The sequence below is a fragment of the Chiloscyllium plagiosum genome, unplaced genomic scaffold, assembly GCF_037043375.1.
Source record: "Chiloscyllium plagiosum isolate Xiang-an unplaced genomic scaffold, Cpla_swu_hap1 HiC_scaffold_10, whole genome shotgun sequence".
NCBI lineage: Eukaryota > Metazoa > Chordata > Chondrichthyes > Orectolobiformes > Hemiscylliidae > Chiloscyllium > Chiloscyllium plagiosum.
In genome coordinates this window covers 1,280,548-1,300,384 of record NW_028270148.1, presented here as the reverse complement: position 1 = coordinate 1,300,384, position 19,837 = coordinate 1,280,548, and the positions used below count along the sequence as shown (strand labels likewise).

The 19,837-nt window shown below is 51.0% G+C and overlaps 1 protein-coding gene across 1 annotated transcript in view; it reads left to right on the top strand.

The window, feature by feature from the left end:
* tram2 (translocation associated membrane protein 2) overlaps positions 1 to 19,837 on the top strand; it is a 94,200-nt gene that overhangs the window by 34,046 nt on the left and 40,317 nt on the right. Inside the window, exons 3-7 of the mRNA XM_087991005.1 lie at positions 15,551 to 15,660; positions 16,078 to 16,194; positions 16,476 to 16,534; positions 17,097 to 17,181; positions 17,593 to 17,663. Coding sequence (XP_087847131.1) covers positions 15,551 to 15,660; positions 16,078 to 16,194; positions 16,476 to 16,534; positions 17,097 to 17,181; positions 17,593 to 17,663 — 442 coding nt within the window. The remainder of the gene's footprint in view (positions 1 to 15,550; positions 15,661 to 16,077; positions 16,195 to 16,475; positions 16,535 to 17,096; positions 17,182 to 17,592; positions 17,664 to 19,837) is intronic.

Here is a 19,837-nt window from a genome sequence, read left to right as displayed (position 1 = left end):
GAGAGAGAGAGAGAGGGAGAGTGTGCGTGTGTGAGAGAGAGATAGGGAGAGTGTGCGTGTGTGAGAGAGAGATAGGGAGAGTGTGCGTCTGTGAGAGAGAGGGAGAGTGTGCGTCTGTGAGAGAGAGAGGGAGAGTGTGCGTGTGAGAGAGAGGGAGAGCGTGCGTGTGAGAGAGAGGGAGAGCGTGCGTGTGAGAGAGAGAGGGAGAGTGTGCGTGTGTGAGAGAGAGAGAGAGTGTGCGTGTGTGAGAGAGAGAGAGAGTGTGCGTGTGTGTGAGAGAGAGAGAGAGAGAGTGTGCGTGTGTGAGAGAGAGAGGGAGAGTGTGCGTGTGTGAGAGAGAGAGGGAGAGTGTGCGTGTGTGAGAGAGAGAGAGGGTGAGTGTGCGTGTGTGAGAGAGAGAGAGAGTGTGCGTGTGTGAGAGAGAGAGAGAGTGTGCGTGTGTGAGAGAGAGAGAGAGGGAGAGTGTGCGTGTGTGAGAGGGAGAGGGAGAGTGTGCGTGAGGGAGAGGGAGAGTGTGCGTGTGGGAGAGGGAGAGTGTGCGTGTGGGAGAGGGAGAGTGTGCGTGTGGGAGAGGGAGAGTGTGCGTGTGGGAGAGGGAGAGTGTGCGTGTGGGAGAGGGAGAGTGTGCGTGTGGGAGAGGGAGAGTGTGCGTGTGGGAGAGGGAGAGTGTGCGTGTGGGAGAGGGAGAGTGTGCGTGTGGGAGAGGGAGAGTGTGCGTGTGTGAGAGGGAGAGTGTGCGTGTGTGAGAGGGAGAGTGTGCGTGTGTGAGAGGGAGAGTGTGCGTGTGTGAGAGGGAGAGTGTGCGTGTGTGAGAGGGAGAGTGTGCGTGTGTGAGAGAGAGAGGGAGAGGGATAGTGTGCGTGTGTGAGAGGGAGAGTGTGCGTGTGTGAGAGAGAGAGGGAGAGGGATAGTGTGCGTGTGTGAGAGGGAGAGTGTGCGTGTGTGAGAGGGAGAGGGAGAGTGTGCGTGTGTGAGAGGGAGAGTGTGCGTGTGGGAGAGGGAGAGTGTGTGTGAGAGAGAGGGAGAGTGTGTGAGAGAGAGGGAGTGTGTGTGAGAGAGAGGGAGTGTGTGTGAGAGAGAGGGAGAGTGTGTGAGAGAGAGGGAGAGTGTGTGAGAGAGAGGGAGAGTGTGTGAGAGAGAGGGAGAGTGTGTGAGGGAGAGGGAGAGTGTGTGAGGGAGAGGGAGAGTGTGTGAGGGAGAGGGAGAGTGTGTGAGGGAGAGGGAGAGTGTGTGAGGGAGAGGGAGAGTGTGTGAGGGAGAGTGTGTGAGGGAGAGGGAGAGTGTGTGAGGGAGAGGGAGAGTGTGTGAGGGAGAGGGAGAGTGTGTGAGGGAGAGGGAGAGTGTGTGAGGGAGAGGGAGAGTGTGTGAGGGAGAGGGAGAGTGTGCGTGTGAGGGAGAGGGAGAGTGTGCGTGTGTGTGAGAGAGAGAGGGAGACTGTGCGTGTGTGTGAGAGAGAGAGGGAGACTGTGCGTGTGTGAGAGAGAGAGAGGGAGAATGTGTGCGTGTGTGAGAGAGAGAGAGGGAGAGTGTGCGTGTGAGAGAGAGGGTGAGTGTGCGTGTGCGTGTGAGAGAGAGGGTGAGTGTGCGTGTGCGTGTGAGAGAGAGGGTGAGTGTGCGTGTGCGTGTGAGAGAGAGGGTGAGTGTGCGTGTGAGAGAGAGGGTGAGTGTGCGTGTGAGAGAGAGGGTGAGTGTGCGTGTGAGAGAGAGGGTGAGTGTGCGTGTGTGTGAGAGAGAGAGGGAGAGTGTGCGTGTGAGAGAGAGAGGGTGAGTGTGTGAGGGAGAGGGTGAGTGTGTGAGGGAGAGGGTGAGGGAGAGTGTGCGTGTGTGAGAGGGAGAGGGAGAGTGTGCGTGAGGGAGAGGGAGAGTGTGCGTGTGGGAGAGGGAGAGTGTGCGTGTGGGAGAGGGAGAGTGTGCGTGTGGGAGAGGGAGAGTGTGCGTGTGGGAGAGGGAGAGTGTGCGTGTGGGAGAGGGAGAGTGTGCGTGTGGGAGAGGGAGAGTGTGCGTGTGGGAGAGGGAGAGTGTGCGTGTGGGAGAGGGAGAGTGTGCGTGTGGGAGAGGGAGAGTGTGCGTGTGGGAGAGGGAGAGTGTGCGTGTGGGAGAGGGAGAGTGTGCGTGTGGGAGAGGGAGAGTGTGCGTGTGTGAGAGGGAGAGTGTGCGTGTGTGAGAGGGAGAGTGTGCGTGTGTGAGAGGGAGAGTGTGCGTGTGTGAGAGAGAGAGGGAGAGGGATAGTGTGCGTGTGTGAGAGGGAGAGTGTGCGTGTGTGAGAGAGAGAGGGAGAGGGATAGTGTGCGTGTGTGAGAGGGAGAGTGTGCGTGTGTGAGAGGGAGAGGGAGAGTGTGCGTGTGTGAGAGGGAGAGTGTGCGTGTGGGAGAGGGAGAGTGTGTGTGAGAGAGAGGGAGAGTGTGTGAGAGAGAGGGAGTGTGTGTGAGAGAGAGGGAGTGTGTGTGAGAGAGAGGGAGAGTGTGTGAGAGAGAGGGAGAGTGTGTGAGAGAGAGGGAGAGTGTGTGAGAGAGAGGGAGAGTGTGTGAGAGAGAGGGAGAGTGTGTGAGGGAGAGGGAGAGTGTGTGAGGGAGAGGGAGAGTGTGTGAGGGAGAGGGAGAGTGTGTGAGGGAGAGGGAGAGTGTGTGAGGGAGAGGGAGAGTGTGTGAGGGAGAGGGAGAGTGTGTGAGGGAGAGGGAGAGTGTGTGAGGGAGAGGGAGAGTGTGTGAGGGAGAGGGAGAGTGTGTGAGGGAGAGGGAGAGTGTGTGAGGGAGAGGGAGAGTGTGTGAGGGAGAGGGAGAGTGTGTGAGGGAGAGGGAGAGTGTGTGAGAGAGAGGGAGAGTGTGCGTGTGAGAGAGAGGGAGAGTGTGCGTGTGTGTGAGAGAGAGAGGGAGACTGTGCGTGTGTGAGAGAGAGAGAGGGAGAATGTGTGCGTGTGTGAGAGAGAGAGAGGGAGAGTGTGCGTGTGAGAGAGAGGGTGAGTGTGCGTGTGCGTGTGAGAGAGAGGGTGAGTGTGCGTGTGAGAGAGAGGGTGAGTGTGCGTGTGAGAGAGAGGGTGAGTGTGCGTGTGAGAGAGAGGGTGAGTGTGCGTGTGTGTGAGAGAGAGAGGGAGAGTGTGCGTGTGAGAGAGAGAGGGTGAGTGTGTGAGGGAGAGGGTGAGTGTGTGAGGGAGAGGGTGAGTGTGTGAGGGAGAGGGAGAGTGTGTGAGGGAGAGGGAGAGTGTGTGAGGGAGAGAGGGAGAGTGTGCGTGTGAGAGAGAGGGAGAGTGTGCGTGTGTGTGAGAGAGAGAGGGAGAGTGTGCGTGTGTGTGAGAGAGAGAGAGGGAGAGTGTGCGTGTGTGAGAGAGAGAGAGGGAGAATGTGTGCGTGTGTGAGAGAGAGAGAGGGAGAGTGTGCGTGTGAGAGAGAGGGTGAGTGTGCGTGTGCGTGTGAGAGAGAGGGTGAGTGTGCGTGTGCGTGTGAGAGAGAGGGTGAGTGTGCGTGTGCGTGTGAGAGAGAGGGTGAGTGTGCGTGTGAGAGAGAGGGTGAGTGTGCGTGTGAGAGAGAGGGTGAGTGTGCGTGTGAGAGAGAGGGTGAGTGTGCGTGTGTGTGAGAGAGAGAGGGAGAGTGTGCGTGTGAGAGAGAGAGGGTGAGTGTGTGAGGGAGAGAGGGAGAGTGTGTGAGGGAGAGAGGGAGAGTGTGCGTGTGAGAGAGAGGGAGAGTGTGCGTGTGTGTGAGAGAGAGAGGGAGAGTGTGCGTGTGTGAGAGAGAGAGAGGGAGAGTGTGCGTGTGTGAGAGAGAGAGAGGGAGAGTGTGCGTGTGTGAGAGAGAGAGAGGGAGAGTGTGCGTGTGTGAGAGAGAGGGAGGGAGAGTGTGCGTGTGTGAGGGAGAGGGGGAGTGTGTGAGGGAGAGGGGGAGAGAGGGAGAGTGTGTGAGGGAGAGAGAGGGAGAGTGTGCGTGTGTGTGAGAGAGAAAGGGAGAGTGTGCGTGTGTGAGAGAGGGAGAGTGTGCGTGTGTGAGAGAGAGAGAGGGAGAGTGTGCGTGTGTGAGAGAGAGAGAGGGAGAGTGTGCGTGTGTGAGAGAGAGAGAGGGAGAGTGTGCGTGTGTGAGAGAGAGAGAGGGAGAGTGTGCGTGTGTGAGAGAGAGAGAGGGAGAGTGTGCGTGTGTGAGAGAGAGAGAGGGAGAGTGTGCGTGTGTGAGAGAGAGAGAGGGAGAGTGTGCGTGTGTGAGAGAGAGAGAGGGAGAGTGTGCGTGTGTGAGAGAGAGAGAGGGAGAGTGTGCGTGTGAGAGAGAGAGAGGGAGAGTGTGCGTGTGTGAGAGAGAGGGAGGGAGAGTGTGCGTGTGTGAGAGAGAGGGTGAGTGTGTGATGGAGAGGGGGAGTGTGTGAGGGAGAGGGGGAGTGTGTGAGGGAGAGGGGGAGTGTGTGAGGGAGAGGGGGAGAGAGGGAGAGTGTGTGAGGGAGAGAGGGAGAGTGTGTGAGGGAGAGAGGGAGAGTGTGTGAGAGAGAGAGGGAGAGTGTGCGTGTGTGTGAGAGAGAGAGGGAGAGTGTGCGTGTGTGAGAGAGAGAGAGGGAGAGTGTGCGTGTGTGAGAGAGAGAGAGGGAGAGTGTGCGTGTGAGACAGAGAGGGAGAGAGTGTGTGTGTGAGAGGGAGGGAGAGTGTGCGTGTGTGAGAGAGAGGGGGAGAGTGTGCGTGTGTGAGAGAGAGGGGGAGAGTGTGCGTGTGTGAGAGAGAGGGAGGGAGAGTGTGCGTCTGTGAGAGAGAGATAGGGAGAGTGTGCGTCTGTGAGAGAGAGATAGGGAGAGTGTGCGTCTGTGAGAGAGAGAGGGAGAGTGTGCGTGTGTGAGAGAGATAGGGAGAGTGTGTGTGTGAGAGAGAGATAGGGAGAGTGTGTGTGTGAGAGAGAGAGAGAGGGAGAGTGTGTGTGTGAGAGAGAGATAGGGAGAGTGTGCGTGTGTGAGAGAGAGATAGGGAGAGTGTGCGTCTGTGAGAGAGAGGGAGAGTGTGCGTCTGTGAGAGAGAGAGGGAGAGTGTGCGTGTGAGAGAGAGGGAGAGCGTGCGTGTGAGAGAGAGAGGGAGAGCGTGCTTGTCTGAGAGAGAGAGGGAGAGTGTGCGTGTGTGAGAGAGAGAGAGGGAGAGTGTGCGTGTGTGAGAGAGAGAGAGAGTGTGCGTGTGTGTGAGAGAGAGAGAGAGAGAGTGTGCGTGTGTGAGAGAGAGAGAGAGGGAGAGGGAGAGTGTGCGTGTGGGAGAGGGAGAGTGTGCGTGTGGGAGAGGGAGAGTGTGCGTGTGGGAGAGGGAGAGTGTGTGAGAGGGAGAGTGTGCGTGTGTGAGAGGGAGAGTGTGCGTGTGTGAGAGGGAGAGTGTGCGTGTGTGAGAGGGAGAGTGTGCGTGTGTGAGAGGGAGAGTGTGCGTGTGTGAGAGGGAGAGGGAGAGGGATAGTGTGCGTGTGTGAGAGGGAGAGTGTGCGTGTGTGAGAGGGAGAGTGTGCGTGTGTGAGAGGGAGAGGGAGAGTGTGCGTGTGTGAGAGGGAGAGTGTGCGTGTGGGAGAGGGAGAGTGTGCGTGTGTGAGAGGGAGAGGGAGAGGGAGAGTGTGCGTGTGTGTGAGGGAAGAGGGAGAGTGTGCGTGTGTGAGAGAGAGAGAGTGCGTGTGTTTGAGAGAGAGGGAGAGTGTGCGTGTGTGAGAGAGAGTGTGCGTGTGTGAGAGAGAGTGTGCGTGTGTGAGAGAGAGGGAGAGTGTGCCTGTGTGAGAGAGGGAGAGTGTGCCTGTGTGAGAGAGAGGGAGAGTGTGCGTGTGTGAGAGAGAGGGAGGGAGAGTGTGCGTGTGTGAGAGAGAGGGAGGGAGAGTGTGCGTGTGAGAGAGAGAGGGAGGGAGAGTGTGCGTGTGAGAGAGAGAGGGTGTGTGTGTGAGAGAGAGGGAGAGTGTGTGAGAGAGAGGGAGAGTGTGTGAGAGAGAGGGAGAGTGTGTGAGAGAGAGGGAGAGTGTGTGAGAGAGAGAGAGGGAGAATGTGTGCGTGTGTGAGAGAGAGAATGTGCGCGTGTGTGAGAGAGAGAGGGAGAGTGTGCGTGTGAGAGAGAGGGTGAGTGTGCGTGTGCGTGTGAGAGAGAGGGTGAGTGTGCGTGTGAGAGAGAGGGTGAGTGTGCGTGTGAGAGAGAGGGTGAGTGTGCGTGTGAGAGAGAGGGTGAGTGTGCGTGTGTGTGAGAGAGAGAGGGTGAGTGTGCGTGTGTGTGAGAGAGAGAGGGAGAGTGTGCGTGTGAGAGAGAGAGGGTGAGTGTGTGAGGGAGAGGGAGAGTGTGTGAGGGAGAGAGGGAGAGTGTGCGTGTGAGAGAGAGGGAGAGTGTGCGTGTGTGTGAGAGAGAGAGGGAGAGTGTGCGTGTGTGAGAGAGAGAGAGGGAGAGTGCGTGTGAGAGAGAGAGGGAGAGTGTGCGTGTGTGAGAGAGAGGGAGGGAGAGTGTGCGTGTGTGAGGGAGAGGGAGAGTGTGTGAGGGAGAGGGGGAGTGTGTGAGGGAGAGGGGGAGAGAGGGAGAGTGTGTGAGGGAGAGAGAGGGAGAGTGTGCGTGTGTGTGAGAGAGAAAGGGAGAGTGTGCGTGTGTGAGAGAGGGAGAGTGTGCGTGTGTGAGAGAGAGAGAGGGAGAGTGTGCGTGTGTGAGAGAGAGAGAGGGAGAGTGTGCGTGTGTGAGAGAGAGAGAGGGAGAGTGTGCGTGTGTGAGAGAGAGAGAGGGAGAGTGTGCGTGTGTGAGAGAGAGAGAGGGAGAGTGTGCGTGTGTGAGAGAGAGAGAGGGAGAGTGTGCGTGTGAGAGAGAGAGAGGGAGAGTGTGCGTGTGAGAGAGAGAGAGGGAGAGTGTGCGTGTGTGAGAGAGAGGGAGGGAGAGTGTGCGTGTGTGAGAGAGAGAGAGGGAGAGTGTGCGTGTGTGAGAGAGAGGGAGGGAGAGTGTGCGTGTGAGAGAGAGAGGGAGGGAGAGTGTGCGTGTGAGAGAGAGAGGGTGTGTGTGTGAGAGAGAGGGAGAGTGTGTGAGAGAGAGGGAGAGTGTGTGAGAGAGAGGGAGAGTGTGTGAGAGAGAGGGAGAGTGTGTGAGAGAGAGGGAGAGTGTGTGAGAGAGAGGGAGAGTGTGTGAGAGAGAGGGAGAGTGTGTGAGAGAGAGGGAGAGTGTGTGAGAGAGAGAGAGGGAGAATGTGTGCGTGTGCGAGAGAGAGAGAGGGAGAGTGTGCGTGTGAGAGAGAGAGGGAGAGTGTGCGTGTGAGAGAGAGGGTGAGTGTGCGTGTGTGTGAGAGAGAGAGGGTGAGTGTGCGTGTGTGTGAGAGAGAGAGGGAGAGTGTGCGTGTGAGAGAGAGAGAGGGAGAGTGTGCGTGTGAGAGAGAGAGGGTGAGTGTGTGAGGGAGAGGGAGAGTGTGTGAGGGAGAGAGGGAGAGTGTGCGTGTGAGAGAGAGGGAGAGTGTGCGTGTGTGTGAGAGAGAGAGGGAGAGTGTGCGTGTGTGAGAGAGAGAGAGGGAGAGTGTGCGTGTGTGAGAGAGAGAGAGGGAGAGTGTGCGTGTGTGAGAGAGAGAGAGGGAGAGTGTGCGTGTGAGAGAGAGAGGGAGAGTGTGCGTGTGTGAGAGAGAGGGAGGGAGAGTGTGCGTGTGTGAGGGAGAGGGAGAGTGTGTGAGGGAGAGGGGGAGTGTGTGAGGGAGAGGGGGAGAGAGGGAGAGTGTGTGAGGGAGAGAGAGGGAGAGTGTGCGTGTGTGAGGGAGAGAGAGGGAGAGTGTGCGTGTGTGTGAGAGAGAAAGGGAGAGTGTGCGTGTGTGAGAGAGGGAGAGTGTGCGTGTGTGAGAGAGAGAGAGGGAGAGTGTGCGTGTGTGAGAGAGAGAGAGGGAGAGTGTGCGTGTGTGAGAGAGAGAGAGGGAGAGTGTGCGTGTGTGAGAGAGAGAGAGGGAGAGTGTGCGTGTGTGAGAGAGAGAGAGGGAGAGTGTGCGTGTGTGAGAGAGAGAGAGGGAGAGTGTGCGTGTGAGAGAGAGAGAGGGAGAGTGTGCGTGTGAGAGAGAGAGAGGGAGAGTGTGCGTGTGTGAGAGAGAGGGAGGGAGAGTGTGCGTGTGTGAGAGAGAGGGTGAGTGTGTGATGGAGAGGGGGAGTGTGTGAGGGAGAGGGGGAGTGTGTGAGGGAGAGGGGGAGAGAGGGAGAGTGTGTGAGGGAGAGAGGGAGAGTGTGTGAGGGAGAGAGGGAGAGTGTGTGAGAGAGAGAGGGAGAGTGTGCGTGTGTGTGAGAGAGAGAGGGAGAGTGTGCGTGTGTGAGAGAGAGAGAGGGAGAGTGTGCGTGTGTGAGAGAGAGAGAGGGAGAGTGTGCGTGTGAGACAGAGAGGGAGAGAGTGTGTGTGTGAGAGGGAGGGATAGTGTGCGTGTGTGAGAGAGAGGGGGAGAGTGTGCGTGTGTGAGAGAGAGGGGGAGAGTGTGCGTGTGTGAGAGAGAGGGAGGGAGAGTGTGCGTGTGTGAGAGAGAGGGAGGGAGAGTGTGCGTGTGTGAGAGAGAGGGAGGGAGAGTGTGCGTGTGTGAGAGAGAGGGAGGGAGAGTGTGCGTGTGTGAGAGAGAGGGAGGGAGAGTGTGCGTGTGTGAGAGAGAGGGAGGGAGAGTGTGCGTGTGTGAGAGAGAGGGAGGGAGAGTGTGCGTGTGTGAGAGAGAGGGTGAGTGTGTGAGAGAGGGAGAGTGTGTGAGGGAGTGGGGGAGTGTGTGAGGGAGTGGGGGAGTGTGTGAGGGAGTGGGGGAGTGTGTGAGGGAGAGAGTGTGCGTGTGTGAGAGAGAGAGGGAGGGAGAGTGCGTGTGTGAGAGAGAGGGTGAGTGTGTGAGAGGGAGAGTGTGTGAGGGAGAGGGAGAGTGTGTGAGGGAGAGGGAGAGTGTGTGAGGGAGAGGGAGAGTGTGTGAGGGAGAGGGAGAGTGTGTGAGGGAGAGGGAGAGTATGTGAGGGAGAGGGAGAGTGTGTGAGGGAGAGGGAGATTGTGTGAGAGAGAGAGGGAGAGTGTGCGTGTGAGAGAGAGAGGGAGAGTGTGCGTGTGTGAGAGAGAGGGAGAGTGTGCGTGTGTGAGAGAGAGAGAGGGAGAGTGTGCGTGTGTGAGAGAGAGAGAGGGTCAGTGTGCGTGTGTGAGAGAGAGAGAGGGAGAGTGTGCGTGTGTGAGAGAGAGAGAGGGTCAGTGTGCGTGTGTGAGAGAGAGAGAGGGTCAGTGTGCGTGTGAGAGAGAGAGAGAGAGGCAGAGTGTGCGTGTGTGAGAGAGAGAGAGGGAGAGTGTGCGTGTGTGAGAGAGAGAGAGGGAGAGTGTGCATGTGTGAGAGAGGGAGGGAGAGTGTGTGTGTGTGTGAGAGAGAGGGTGAGTGTGTGTGTGTGAAAGAGAGGGTGAGTGTGTGAGAGAGAGAGGGTGAGTGTGAGAGAGAGAGGGTGAGTGTGTGAGAGAGAGGGTGAGTGTGTGTGTGAGAGAGAGGGTGAGTGTGTGTGTGAGAGAGAGGGTGAGTGTGTGTGTGAGAGAGAGGGTGAGAGTGTGTGTGAGAGAGAGGGTGAGTGTGTGTGTGAGTGAGAGGGAGAGTGTGTGTGTGAGAGAGGGTGTGTGTGTGTGTGAGTGAGAGGGTGTGTGTGTGTGTGAGTGAGAGGGTGTGTGTGTGTGTGAGAGGGTGTGTGTGTGTGTGTGAGAGAGGGTGTGTGTGTGTGTGTGAGAGAGAGGGTGTGTGTGTGTGAGAGAGAGAGGGTGTGTGTGTGTGAGAGAGAGAGGGAGTGTGTGTGGGAGAGAGAGAGAGGGAGTGTGTGTGTGAGTGAGAGAGAGGGAGTGTGTGTGGGAGAGAGAGTGGGTGTGTGTGTGTGTGTGTGTGAGAGAGGGAGAGTGTGTGTGTGTGAGAGGGAGAGTGTGTGTGTGTGAGAGGAAGTGTGTGTGTGTGTGAGAGGGAGAGTGTGAGTGTGTGAGGGAGAGTGTGTGTCAAAGGGTAGTTTATAAGAGGGTTGAAAATTTAAACAGTCGAGTTATATGTTGACTGATCATAACTGTTTTCTTGTAGCTAGAGTCTAATAACATTTAATAAGTAGTAATTCCTGTAAAGTAAAGAAAGCTGGTCCATTTCTTTCGTTTAAGCTGAGTCTAAAAGCCTGGGAAATTGGGGCTTTCTACGCATTGTGTGAAATCTTTTAGTTTTTGTGATGACTGTGGGGATCGTGGGTGTTTGTTTCCGGGGCGATACTCCAGTCAGAGGTAACAGCAATCATTCTAAAAGGAATGGGATCTGCTGATGAAGTGGTAACGTCCCTTTTTCAGGAATAAAGGTACAAATCCCACTATGACATACGTGTGTCATAAAATTGCCAAACAAATTATACATCATTCAGAAGGGAGTTCAGGAAAAGGGGATGTGTGAGCAGGAGTAAAACATCAAGATGCCTCCCAGAGGACCATAGGATTGTTTTCTCATTAGAGAGCGAGAGAACTGATGCTGAGTTTACCTTAAGGGTCACTGCACCTCAGGTGAGGGAGGTGATTAAAGCAGGATCTTCGTGGTGATCTCGGTCAGTGCAGGAATGGAACACGTGCTGTTGGCACCACTCTGTCTCTCAAACCAGTTGTCTGCCCAACTGAGCTAACTGATGTGCCCTAACCAATATCACAACCAAGTCAACCATTTGCCTTCAGTTCAATGGGCCCTGACAACATTTTGGCAATAGGACTGAAGCGATAGTGCTCCAGAACTTGCCATTCACCTATCGAGCTGTTTCAATACAGTCACAACACTAATACCTTCCCAACAATGTGGAAAATTGCCTGGGTATTTCCTGTACACAAAAAGCAGGACAAATCCAACCTGGCCAAATACCGCCCCATTGGTCCACTCTCCATCCTCAGTAAAGTGATGGACGGTGTCAGTAACAGAGCTATCGGGCAGCACCTGCTCAGCAATAACCTGCTCAGTGACGCCCAGTTTGGGTTCCCCCAGGGCCACTCAGCTCCTGACCTCATTACAGCCTTGGGTCAAACATGGACAAAAGAGCTGAATTCCAGAGGGGAGGGCAGGGGAGAGGGACAGCCCTTGACATCAAGGCTGCATTCGACTGAGGAGCCCTAGTTAAACTGGAATCAATGGGTATCAGGGGGCAAACTTTCCACTGGTTAGAGTCATCCCTGACACATAAGAAGATGGCTGTGGTTGTTGAAGGTCAGTCATCTCAGCTCCAGGACATCTCTGCAGGAGTTCCACTGGGGAGTGTCCTAGGCCCAACCATCTTCAGCTGTTTCATCAATGACCTTCCCTCCATCTTAAGGTCAGAAATGGGATTGTTCACCGATGGTTGCACGATATTCAGTACCATTCACAACTTCTCAGATACTGAGGCAGTCCATGTTCAAATGCAACAAGATCTGGGTAATATCCAGGCTTGGGCTGACAAGTGGCAAGTAACATTTGTGCCACACAAATGCCAAGCTCCGACCATCAGACATTCTAACCACATGGTTACATTGTTATCACTGAATCTCCCTCTATCAATATCCTGGGAGTTACCATTGATCAGAAACACACACAACACACGCACCCCCCACACAACACACATACAAACACCCTCCCCCACACACGCAAACACATGGACACACTTTAACCCCTCATGCCCCCCCATCCAAGTACCTTTCAGGTGATTTGTATTTCTTTCAATTAACTCCCTTTATCTAGTCCAATGTATTTGCTATTCACAATGAGACCACGTAATTGAGTTAGAGGGTTTTGATTGATAATGGGATCAAGGGTTGTGGGGAGAAGGCAGGAGAATGGGGTTTAGAAACATAGCCATGATTGAATGGTGGGCAGACTCAGTGGGCCCAATGGCTTAATTTTCCTGCTATACTTTATGGTCTTAAAGTCTCCTTTACATTGGGGAGACCAAACCTTGACTGTGTGACCACTTTGCAGAACACCTCCACACTGTCTATAAGAATGAACCCAACTTCTGGTTATGGCTATTTCAATAAACTGCCTTGCTGCCATCACTACCACTTCCACCCTGATCTCACTGCAGTGTCCCAGCAAGGAGGATCAAATGTACCACTTCTTTCACTTAAATGCAGTTTATTGATAAGACTCAATATTAAGTTAAGATGTTACTACAGTTGTTATAGGGGATTTTAATATACAGGTAGACTGGGAGAATCAGGATAGTATTGGACCTCAAGAAAGAGACTTTGTGGAGTGCCTCCGAGATGGATTCTTAGAACAGCTGGTGCTGGAGCCAACCAGGGAGAAGGCAATTCTGGATCTGGTATTGTGTAACGAACCAGAATTGATCAGTGACCTCGAAGTGAAGGAGCCACTGGGAAGTAGTGACCATAATACAATAAACTTCAATCTGCAATTTGAGAGGGAGAGGGTACAATCGGAAGTGACAATATTTCAGTTGAATAAAGGGAACTATGGAGCTATGAGGGAGGAGCTGGCCAAAGTTCAATGGTGCAATACCTTAGCAGGGATGGCAGTGGAGGAATAATGGCGGATATTTCTGTGTATAATGCAGAAGTTGCAGGATCAGTTCATTCCGAAAAGGAAGAAAGATCCTAGGAGGAGGCATGGGTGGCCGTGGCTGACGAGGGAAGTTAAGAAACATATAAAGTTAAAATAGAAAAAGTATAACATAGCTAAGATAAGTGGGAAAACGGAGGACTGGGAAGCTTTTAAAGAACAACAGAGGATTACTAAGAAGCAAATACGCAGAGGAAAAAAATGAGGTACGAAGGTAAACTGGCCAATAATATAATGGAGGATAGTAAAGGCTTTTTTAGGTATGTGAAAGGCAAAAAAATGGCGAAGACTAAAATTGGGCCCTTGAAGACAGAAACAGGGGAATATATTACAGGGAACAAAGAAATGGAAGAAGAATTGAATTGGTACTTCAGATCTGTGTTCACTTGGGAAGACACAAGCAATCTCCCTGAGGCAACAGTGGCTGAAGGACCTGAACTTAGGAGAATTTATATTTGCAAGGAATTGGTGTTTGAGAGACTGTTAGGTCTGAAGATTGATAAGTCCCCGGGGCCTGATGGTCTACATCCCAGGGCACTGAAGGAGGTGGCTCGAGAAATCGTGGATGCGTTGGTGATTATTTTCCAGAGTTCGATAGATTCGGGATCAGTTCCTGTGGATTGGAGGGTGGCTAATGTTGTACCACTTTTTAAGAAAGGAGCGAGAGAGAAAGTAGGAAATTATAGACCAGTTAGTCTGACCTCAGTGGTGGGAAAGATGCTGGAGTCAATTATAAAGGATGAAATTACGACACATCTGGATAGCAGTAACAGGATAGGTCAGAGTCAGCATGGATTTATGAAGGGGAAATCATGCTTGACTAATCTTCTGGAATTTTTTGAGAATGTAACTCTGAAGATGGATGAGGGGGATCCAGTGGATGTAGTTTACCTGGACTTTCAGAAAGCTTTTGATAAAGTCCCACACAGGAGGTTAGTGAGTAAAATTAGGGCGCATGGTATTGGGGGCAAAGTACTAGATTGGATTGAAAGTTGGTAGACTGATAGGAAACAAAGGGTAGTGATAAACGGCTCCATTTCGGAATGGCAGGCAGTGACCAGTGGGGTATCGCAGGGATCAGTACTGGGACCGCAGCTTTTTACAATATATATTAATGATATAGAAGATGGTATTAATAGTAACATTAGCAAATTTGCTGATGATACAAAGCTGGGTGGCAGGGTGAAATGTGAGGAGGATGTTAGGAGATTACAGGGTGACCTGGACAGGATAGGTGAGTGGTCAGATGCATGGCAGATGCAGTTTAATGTGGATAAATGTATGGTTATCCACTTTGGTGGCAAGAACAGGAAGGCAGACTACTACCTCAATGGAATCAATTTAGGTAAAGGGGCAGTACAGAGAGATCTGGGTGTTCTTGTACACCAGTCAATGAAGGCAAGCATGCAGGTACAGCAGGTAGTGAAGAAGGCTAATAGCATGCTGGCCTTCATAACAAGAGGGATTGAGTATAGAAGCAAAGAGGTTCTTCTGCAGCTGTACAGGGCCCTGGTGAGACCACACCTGGAGTATTGTGTGCAGTTCTGGTCTCCAAATTTGAGGAAAGAAATTCTGGCTATTGAGGGAGTGCAGCGTAGGTTCACGGGGTCAATTCCTGGAATGGCAGGACTATCTTATGTTGAAAGATTGGAGCAACTGGGCTTGTATACCCTTGAGTTTAGAAGACTGAGAGGGGATCTGATTGAGACGTATAAGATTATTAAAAGATTGGACATTCTGGAGGCAGGAAGCCTATTTCCGCTGATGGGTGAGTGCCGAACCAGAGGACACAGCTTAAAAATATGGGGTAGACCATTTAGGACAGAGATGAGGAGAAACTTCTTCACCCAGAGAGTGGTGGCTGTGTGGAATGCTCTGCCCCAGAAGGCAGTGGAGGCCCAGTCTCTGGATTCATTTAAGAAAGAGTTGGATAGAGCTCTCAAGGATAGTGGAATCAAGGGTTATGGTGATAAGGCAGGAACAGGATACTGATTAAGGATGATCAGCCATGATCATATTGAATGGTGGTGCAGGCTCGAAGGGCAGAATGGCCTACTCCTGCACCTATTGTCTATTGTCAACAACTTTTGACCAAGAAATCTGTCCTCTACTTTGGTTCTGCTTATTGTGCGATGTGCTGGTCTGAATATTATTCATTTTTGGCTTCCAACAGAACTGCTCATTGTTTCCATTGACACCCATCCTTGTGTTTAACTCTACCTAATTCAGTGCTGTAGTGATAATGTCTCCAAACCCCAGGCCAATGTATTGGGACATGGATTCAGATCCACCGTTGCAGGTGGTGAAATTGAAATTCAATACAATCTGAGATGATAAGCCTTTCTATTATCATAAAACCCATTGTTGTCCTGAAATCTGCCATCCTTCTGCAGTCTAGCTTAGATGTGAATCCAAACACGCAAATCCTTAACTGCCATCTGAAATGTTCAAGCAAGGCACTCAGTTCAAGGGCAGTTAGGAATGGGCAATAAATGCTGGCCTAGACTGTGACGTCCACATTCCCATGAATAAAAACTATATTTTGAGACCTGCTGAGTATTTCTAGTACTTTGTGTTTGTTTCGCTGTTTTGATTTTGTAATTTATGTATTTACAGCTACTTGGTATAAATTGCTTAAACCCTGCTTCTCGCTCTGAGCTGAACATGAACCTTATAAATTTTCCCTCGCTGTTTTCAACTCTCACCTGCTTAACATCCCCATCCCCCCAATTATTTATTGTGTAAAACCTTATTTGGGCAGTGAGGTGAAGCTCTGAGGCCTGTAGTTACTAACAATGTCCTGATGAAATAATGTGGTCAACGATTACCTTCCATGATATGATGAGAGATTGAAATAAGTGGGCTGGCATGGAGAAGCTATAGAGAGAGTTGGAGGTATTGGAATGGGTGGGGAGAAGGTTAGGGGGAGTGCTGGATGTCATGGTGGAGAGGGTTAGCACCTTTGTTTCATGGGAATAAGGTGAATGATCGTTGTGGAGGAGGAGCAGCCAAAAACATTTTGGGAGTTCTGTATGATTTCTGACTCTGTCTTCAATCCCATCTTCTCTCTTTCTCTCTGTCTCTTTCTCTCTCAGATGGAGAAGTTGTTTATTATCTCTATGGGACCAGTGACTTTGTCACCATCTTGTTCTACATCTGCATCACCATTATCCTACATGCAGTCGTCCAGGAATATGCACTCGATGTAAGTAAGTGAGGAGTGGGGGTGTGGTGGGTCGGGGTGGGGGTGGGGTGTGGTGTGGTGTGGTGGGTGGGGGTGGGCGTGGGGTGTGGTGTGGTGGGTGGGCGTGGGGTGTGGTGGGAGAGGAGTGGGCAGATTAAAATAAAAAGCATGGCCTGGTGGTGGGGGTAGGGGTGGGGATGAAGAGGAGGACCTGGGCTGGTGACATACACAATGAAGAAAGGTAGAGGAACAAATTATTCAAACTGAGGTGTTATTGCTTAATTATATATTGATTTGTTTTGTGTTCAAATCTGAACACGGAAGAAAGAGACATTGGAACTGTCAATTAATATTAAGATGAATAAAGATTGGCTCCAGTTCTGTCCTCTGTCATCTATGTTTTCAGAAGAGAGCAATGTTCTGTTATTTATGTTTCAGAAACTAAACAAACGGCTCCACCTGTCGAAGATCAAACACAGCAAGTTGAATGAGTCGGGTCAGTTGATCGTCCTTCATCTCATTTCTGGAATCTGGGGCTTTTACATCGTTGTGACAGTAAGTGGATGTAGTGAGTCTGACCAGGACAGAAATCCATGTTTACAGAGATTCTGAATGGTTCCTTTGATTCCCTTCACCCATCCAACCCCTCTTACAGTTTCCCGCGTCATTACCACAACCTTCAACCTCCCCCTTTTCCACTTCCTTCCCCCCCTCCCGCCTTCCAATCCTTGTCTGTTTCACAGCTCCTCCACCACCGCCATCGCCCCTTCCTCAATCCCTGTCTCCCCTCGGTCTTCCCATCAATCTTTGCTGACCTTTCACGATGTGTTTTACAGGAAGGTTATGTGACTAACCCAAGCAGCCTCTGGGAGAAGTATCCTCACATCGAGCTCTCGTAAGTCTCAGCTTCTTGTTCAATCCCATCTCCTGGGAGTACAGCTCGACTCTAATTTAGCAACTAGCTGTTGGGATTGTTTTGAGCAGCAGATTATGGTTATTCGGTGGAGGTAGTGGGTGGGGCTGTAGTGCCTTAGGATGCAGTAGGAGAGGAGAATGGGAACCAGGTGAGGTTTGGGGTAACAGGATAGGGTTGAGCAGATTTGGGTTTTGCAAGGATTCCAGTGGTTTGAAGGATGTCTGGGAATGATGGATGGATGTCACTTCTCTTGGGGGGGAGCAGGGGCCTGTCAGTAATTTGGTGTCACTCAAAAATGAAAGTAGATTAGTGATCAGAAGCTGTTCACTAACACCAACTGCTGCCTGTTTACCGAGGCAACCAGCCACTGAATATTGTAATGAGTTTCCCCGGGACAGTGCAGAACCTTCGCACATTATCCTAAACCTGGTCAAATGACAGAGAGAGGCACTGGGAGGAGGGCAGCAAGAACATCGGGTCCAGGGAGCATGGGGAGTGAACGACTGGATTTTGTGCTGATATTATCTCCATTTCTCCCCAGCTTCCAGGTGAAATTTTTTTTCCTGTGCCAGCTCTCCTACTGGATACACTCGCTACCAGAGTTATACTTCCAAAGAGTGCGGAAAGTGAGTTCCACAATGCTCCCGGTTGGATCGCTCCTGAGAGTGTTCAATGGGAGACAGTTTCAAAGAAGCTTTTACTCTGTGTCTAACCCTGTGCTGCCCTTGTGTTTGATAGGAGTGTAGTTGGAGCTTTACTTTATGTCCACCCTCATGGTGTACCTGTCGTGAGAGTGTTTGATGGGGACAGTGTCAAGGAAGCTTTACTACAGTTTACTCTGTATCGAACCCGGGTGTTGTGCTTGTTGTGGGAGTGTTCAATGGGGACAGTATAGTTGGTTGAATTTTAATTTTCTCACTTCTGAGCCATGCCCAGACAGGGTTCTTTATTCAGTGAGGTGGGTATTTGGGTCTGTGTGTTCGGCTATGGTGGAATGTTAAAGTGGTTATTCATGTGCTCCATTGTCTCTCTGGCAGGAGGAGATTCCCCGACAGCTGCAGTACATCGGTCTCTACCTCCTGCACATTGCAGGCGCTTACCTACTCAAGTAAGATTGGTCTGGAGTAACCCCTTGTTGTGTATTGGGTGAGGGACTGATCATCAGAGTACAACCCAGCAGGTCTCAGAATCAAATGAACGCACCAACATGGATATAACATTGGCTGAATGACAGAAAGCAGATTACTGGTTAATAGATATTTTACAGGCCGGAGGTTAGTGGTTATTAGATATTTTACAGGCTGGAGGTTAGTGGTTATTAGATATTTTGCAGGCCGGAGGTTAGTGGTTATTAGATATTTTACAGGCCGGAGGTTAGTGGTTACTTGATATTTTACAGGCCAGAGGTTAGTGGTTATTAGATATTTTACAGGCCGGAGGTTAGTGGTTACTTGATATTTTACAGGCCGGAGGTTAGTGGTTATTAGATATTTTACAGGCTGGAGGTTAGTGGTTATTAGATATTTTACAGGCTGGAGGTTAGTGGTTACTTTTCTTTTACAGGCCAGAGGTTAGTGGTTATTAGATATTTTACAGGCCGGAGGTTAGTGGTTACTTGATATCTTACAGGCCGGAGGTTAGTGGTTACTTGATATCTTACAGGCCGGAGGTTACTGGTTAATAGATATTTTACAGGCTGGAGGTTAGTGGTTACTTAATATTTTACAGGCCGGAGGTTAGTGGTTAATAGATATTTTACAGGCCGGAGGTTAGTGGTTACTTAATATTTTACAGGCCGGAGGTTAGTGGTTACTTGATATTTTACAGGCCGGAGGTTAGTGGTTACTTGATATTTTACAGGCCGGAGGTTACTGGTTACTTGATATTTTACAGGCCGGAGGTTACTGGTTAATAGATATCTTACAGGCCGGAGGTTAGTGGTTACTTGATATCTTACAGGCCGGAGGTTACTGGTTAATAGATATTTTACAGGCTGGAGGTTAGTGGTTACTTAATATTTTACAGGCCGGAGGTTAGTGGTTAATAGATATTTTACAGGCCGGAGGTTAGTGGTTAATAGATATCTTACAGGCCGGGGGTTAATGGTTAATTGATATTTTACAGGCCGGAGGTTAGTGGTTACTTAATATTTTACAGGCCGGAGGTTAGTGGTTACTTGATATTTTACAGGCCGGAGGTTAGTGGTTACTTGATATTTTACAGGCTGGGGAAGGTTTGTAAGTGATTCTCCAGGATGGGTATCGGGAGTCTCGCTTTGCCTGATGATTTGGGTCTTGGTGGATTAAATGAAAACTTATGGATAATACTGTTATGATCCCAGTTGCTATTATTACTGGATAATTCAATTTCCATACTGAAATCTGTCTTGATAGATTTGTTTTCCAGTTTAAATAAAGTGCTATATAGGTATGTAGGTTAGTCTGATCTTAGAGTAGGATAAAAGGCTGGTAAAGATGGAGGGTCGAAGGGCCTGTATTGTACTGTGCTGTACTGTTCTATGCTCTCTCATGAAACATGAGCTCACAATGCTGCAGGTTTCGTCCATGCTGTAAAACTCTGTGACTCAAAAACAAAAGATTATTAAGCATTTTACAAAAACAAGCATAACAAAGGTAGTGGGAGATCAGCGGATTGGGAGCAAGACCTATCAGAGCTGAGTTAGTCCATTTGATCATGGCTGATATGTTTCTCAATGGTATTCTCCTGCCTTCTCCCTGTGACCCTTGATCCCATTACTAATCAAGACCCTATCTCTCTCTGTCTTAAATGCACTCAATGACATGGCCTCCACAGCCTTCTGCAACAATGAGTGCCTCAGATTCACCACTTTCTGACTGAAGAAATTCTTCCTCATTTCGGTTCTAAAGGGTTGTCCTTCTGAGGAACTCCACTAATCACTGGCTGCCATCCTGGCCATGTCATTGAGTGCATTTAAGACAGAGAGAGATAGGGTCTTGATTAGTAATGGGATCAAGGGTCACAGGGAGAAGGCAGGAGAATACCATTGAGAAACATATCAGCCATGATCAAATGGACTAACTCAGCTCTGATACGTCTTGCTCCCAATCCTCTGATCTCCCATTACCTTTGTTACGCTTGTTTTTTTAAAATGCTTTATTCCCACTCTCTGTTTTCTGTCTGTCAGCCAATCCTCTATCGATGTTAGTACCTTACCCGTAACACCATGGACTCTTACTTTATTGAGCAGCCTCCTGTGCAGCACCTTGTCAGAGGCCTTCTGGAAATCCAAATAGATCACGT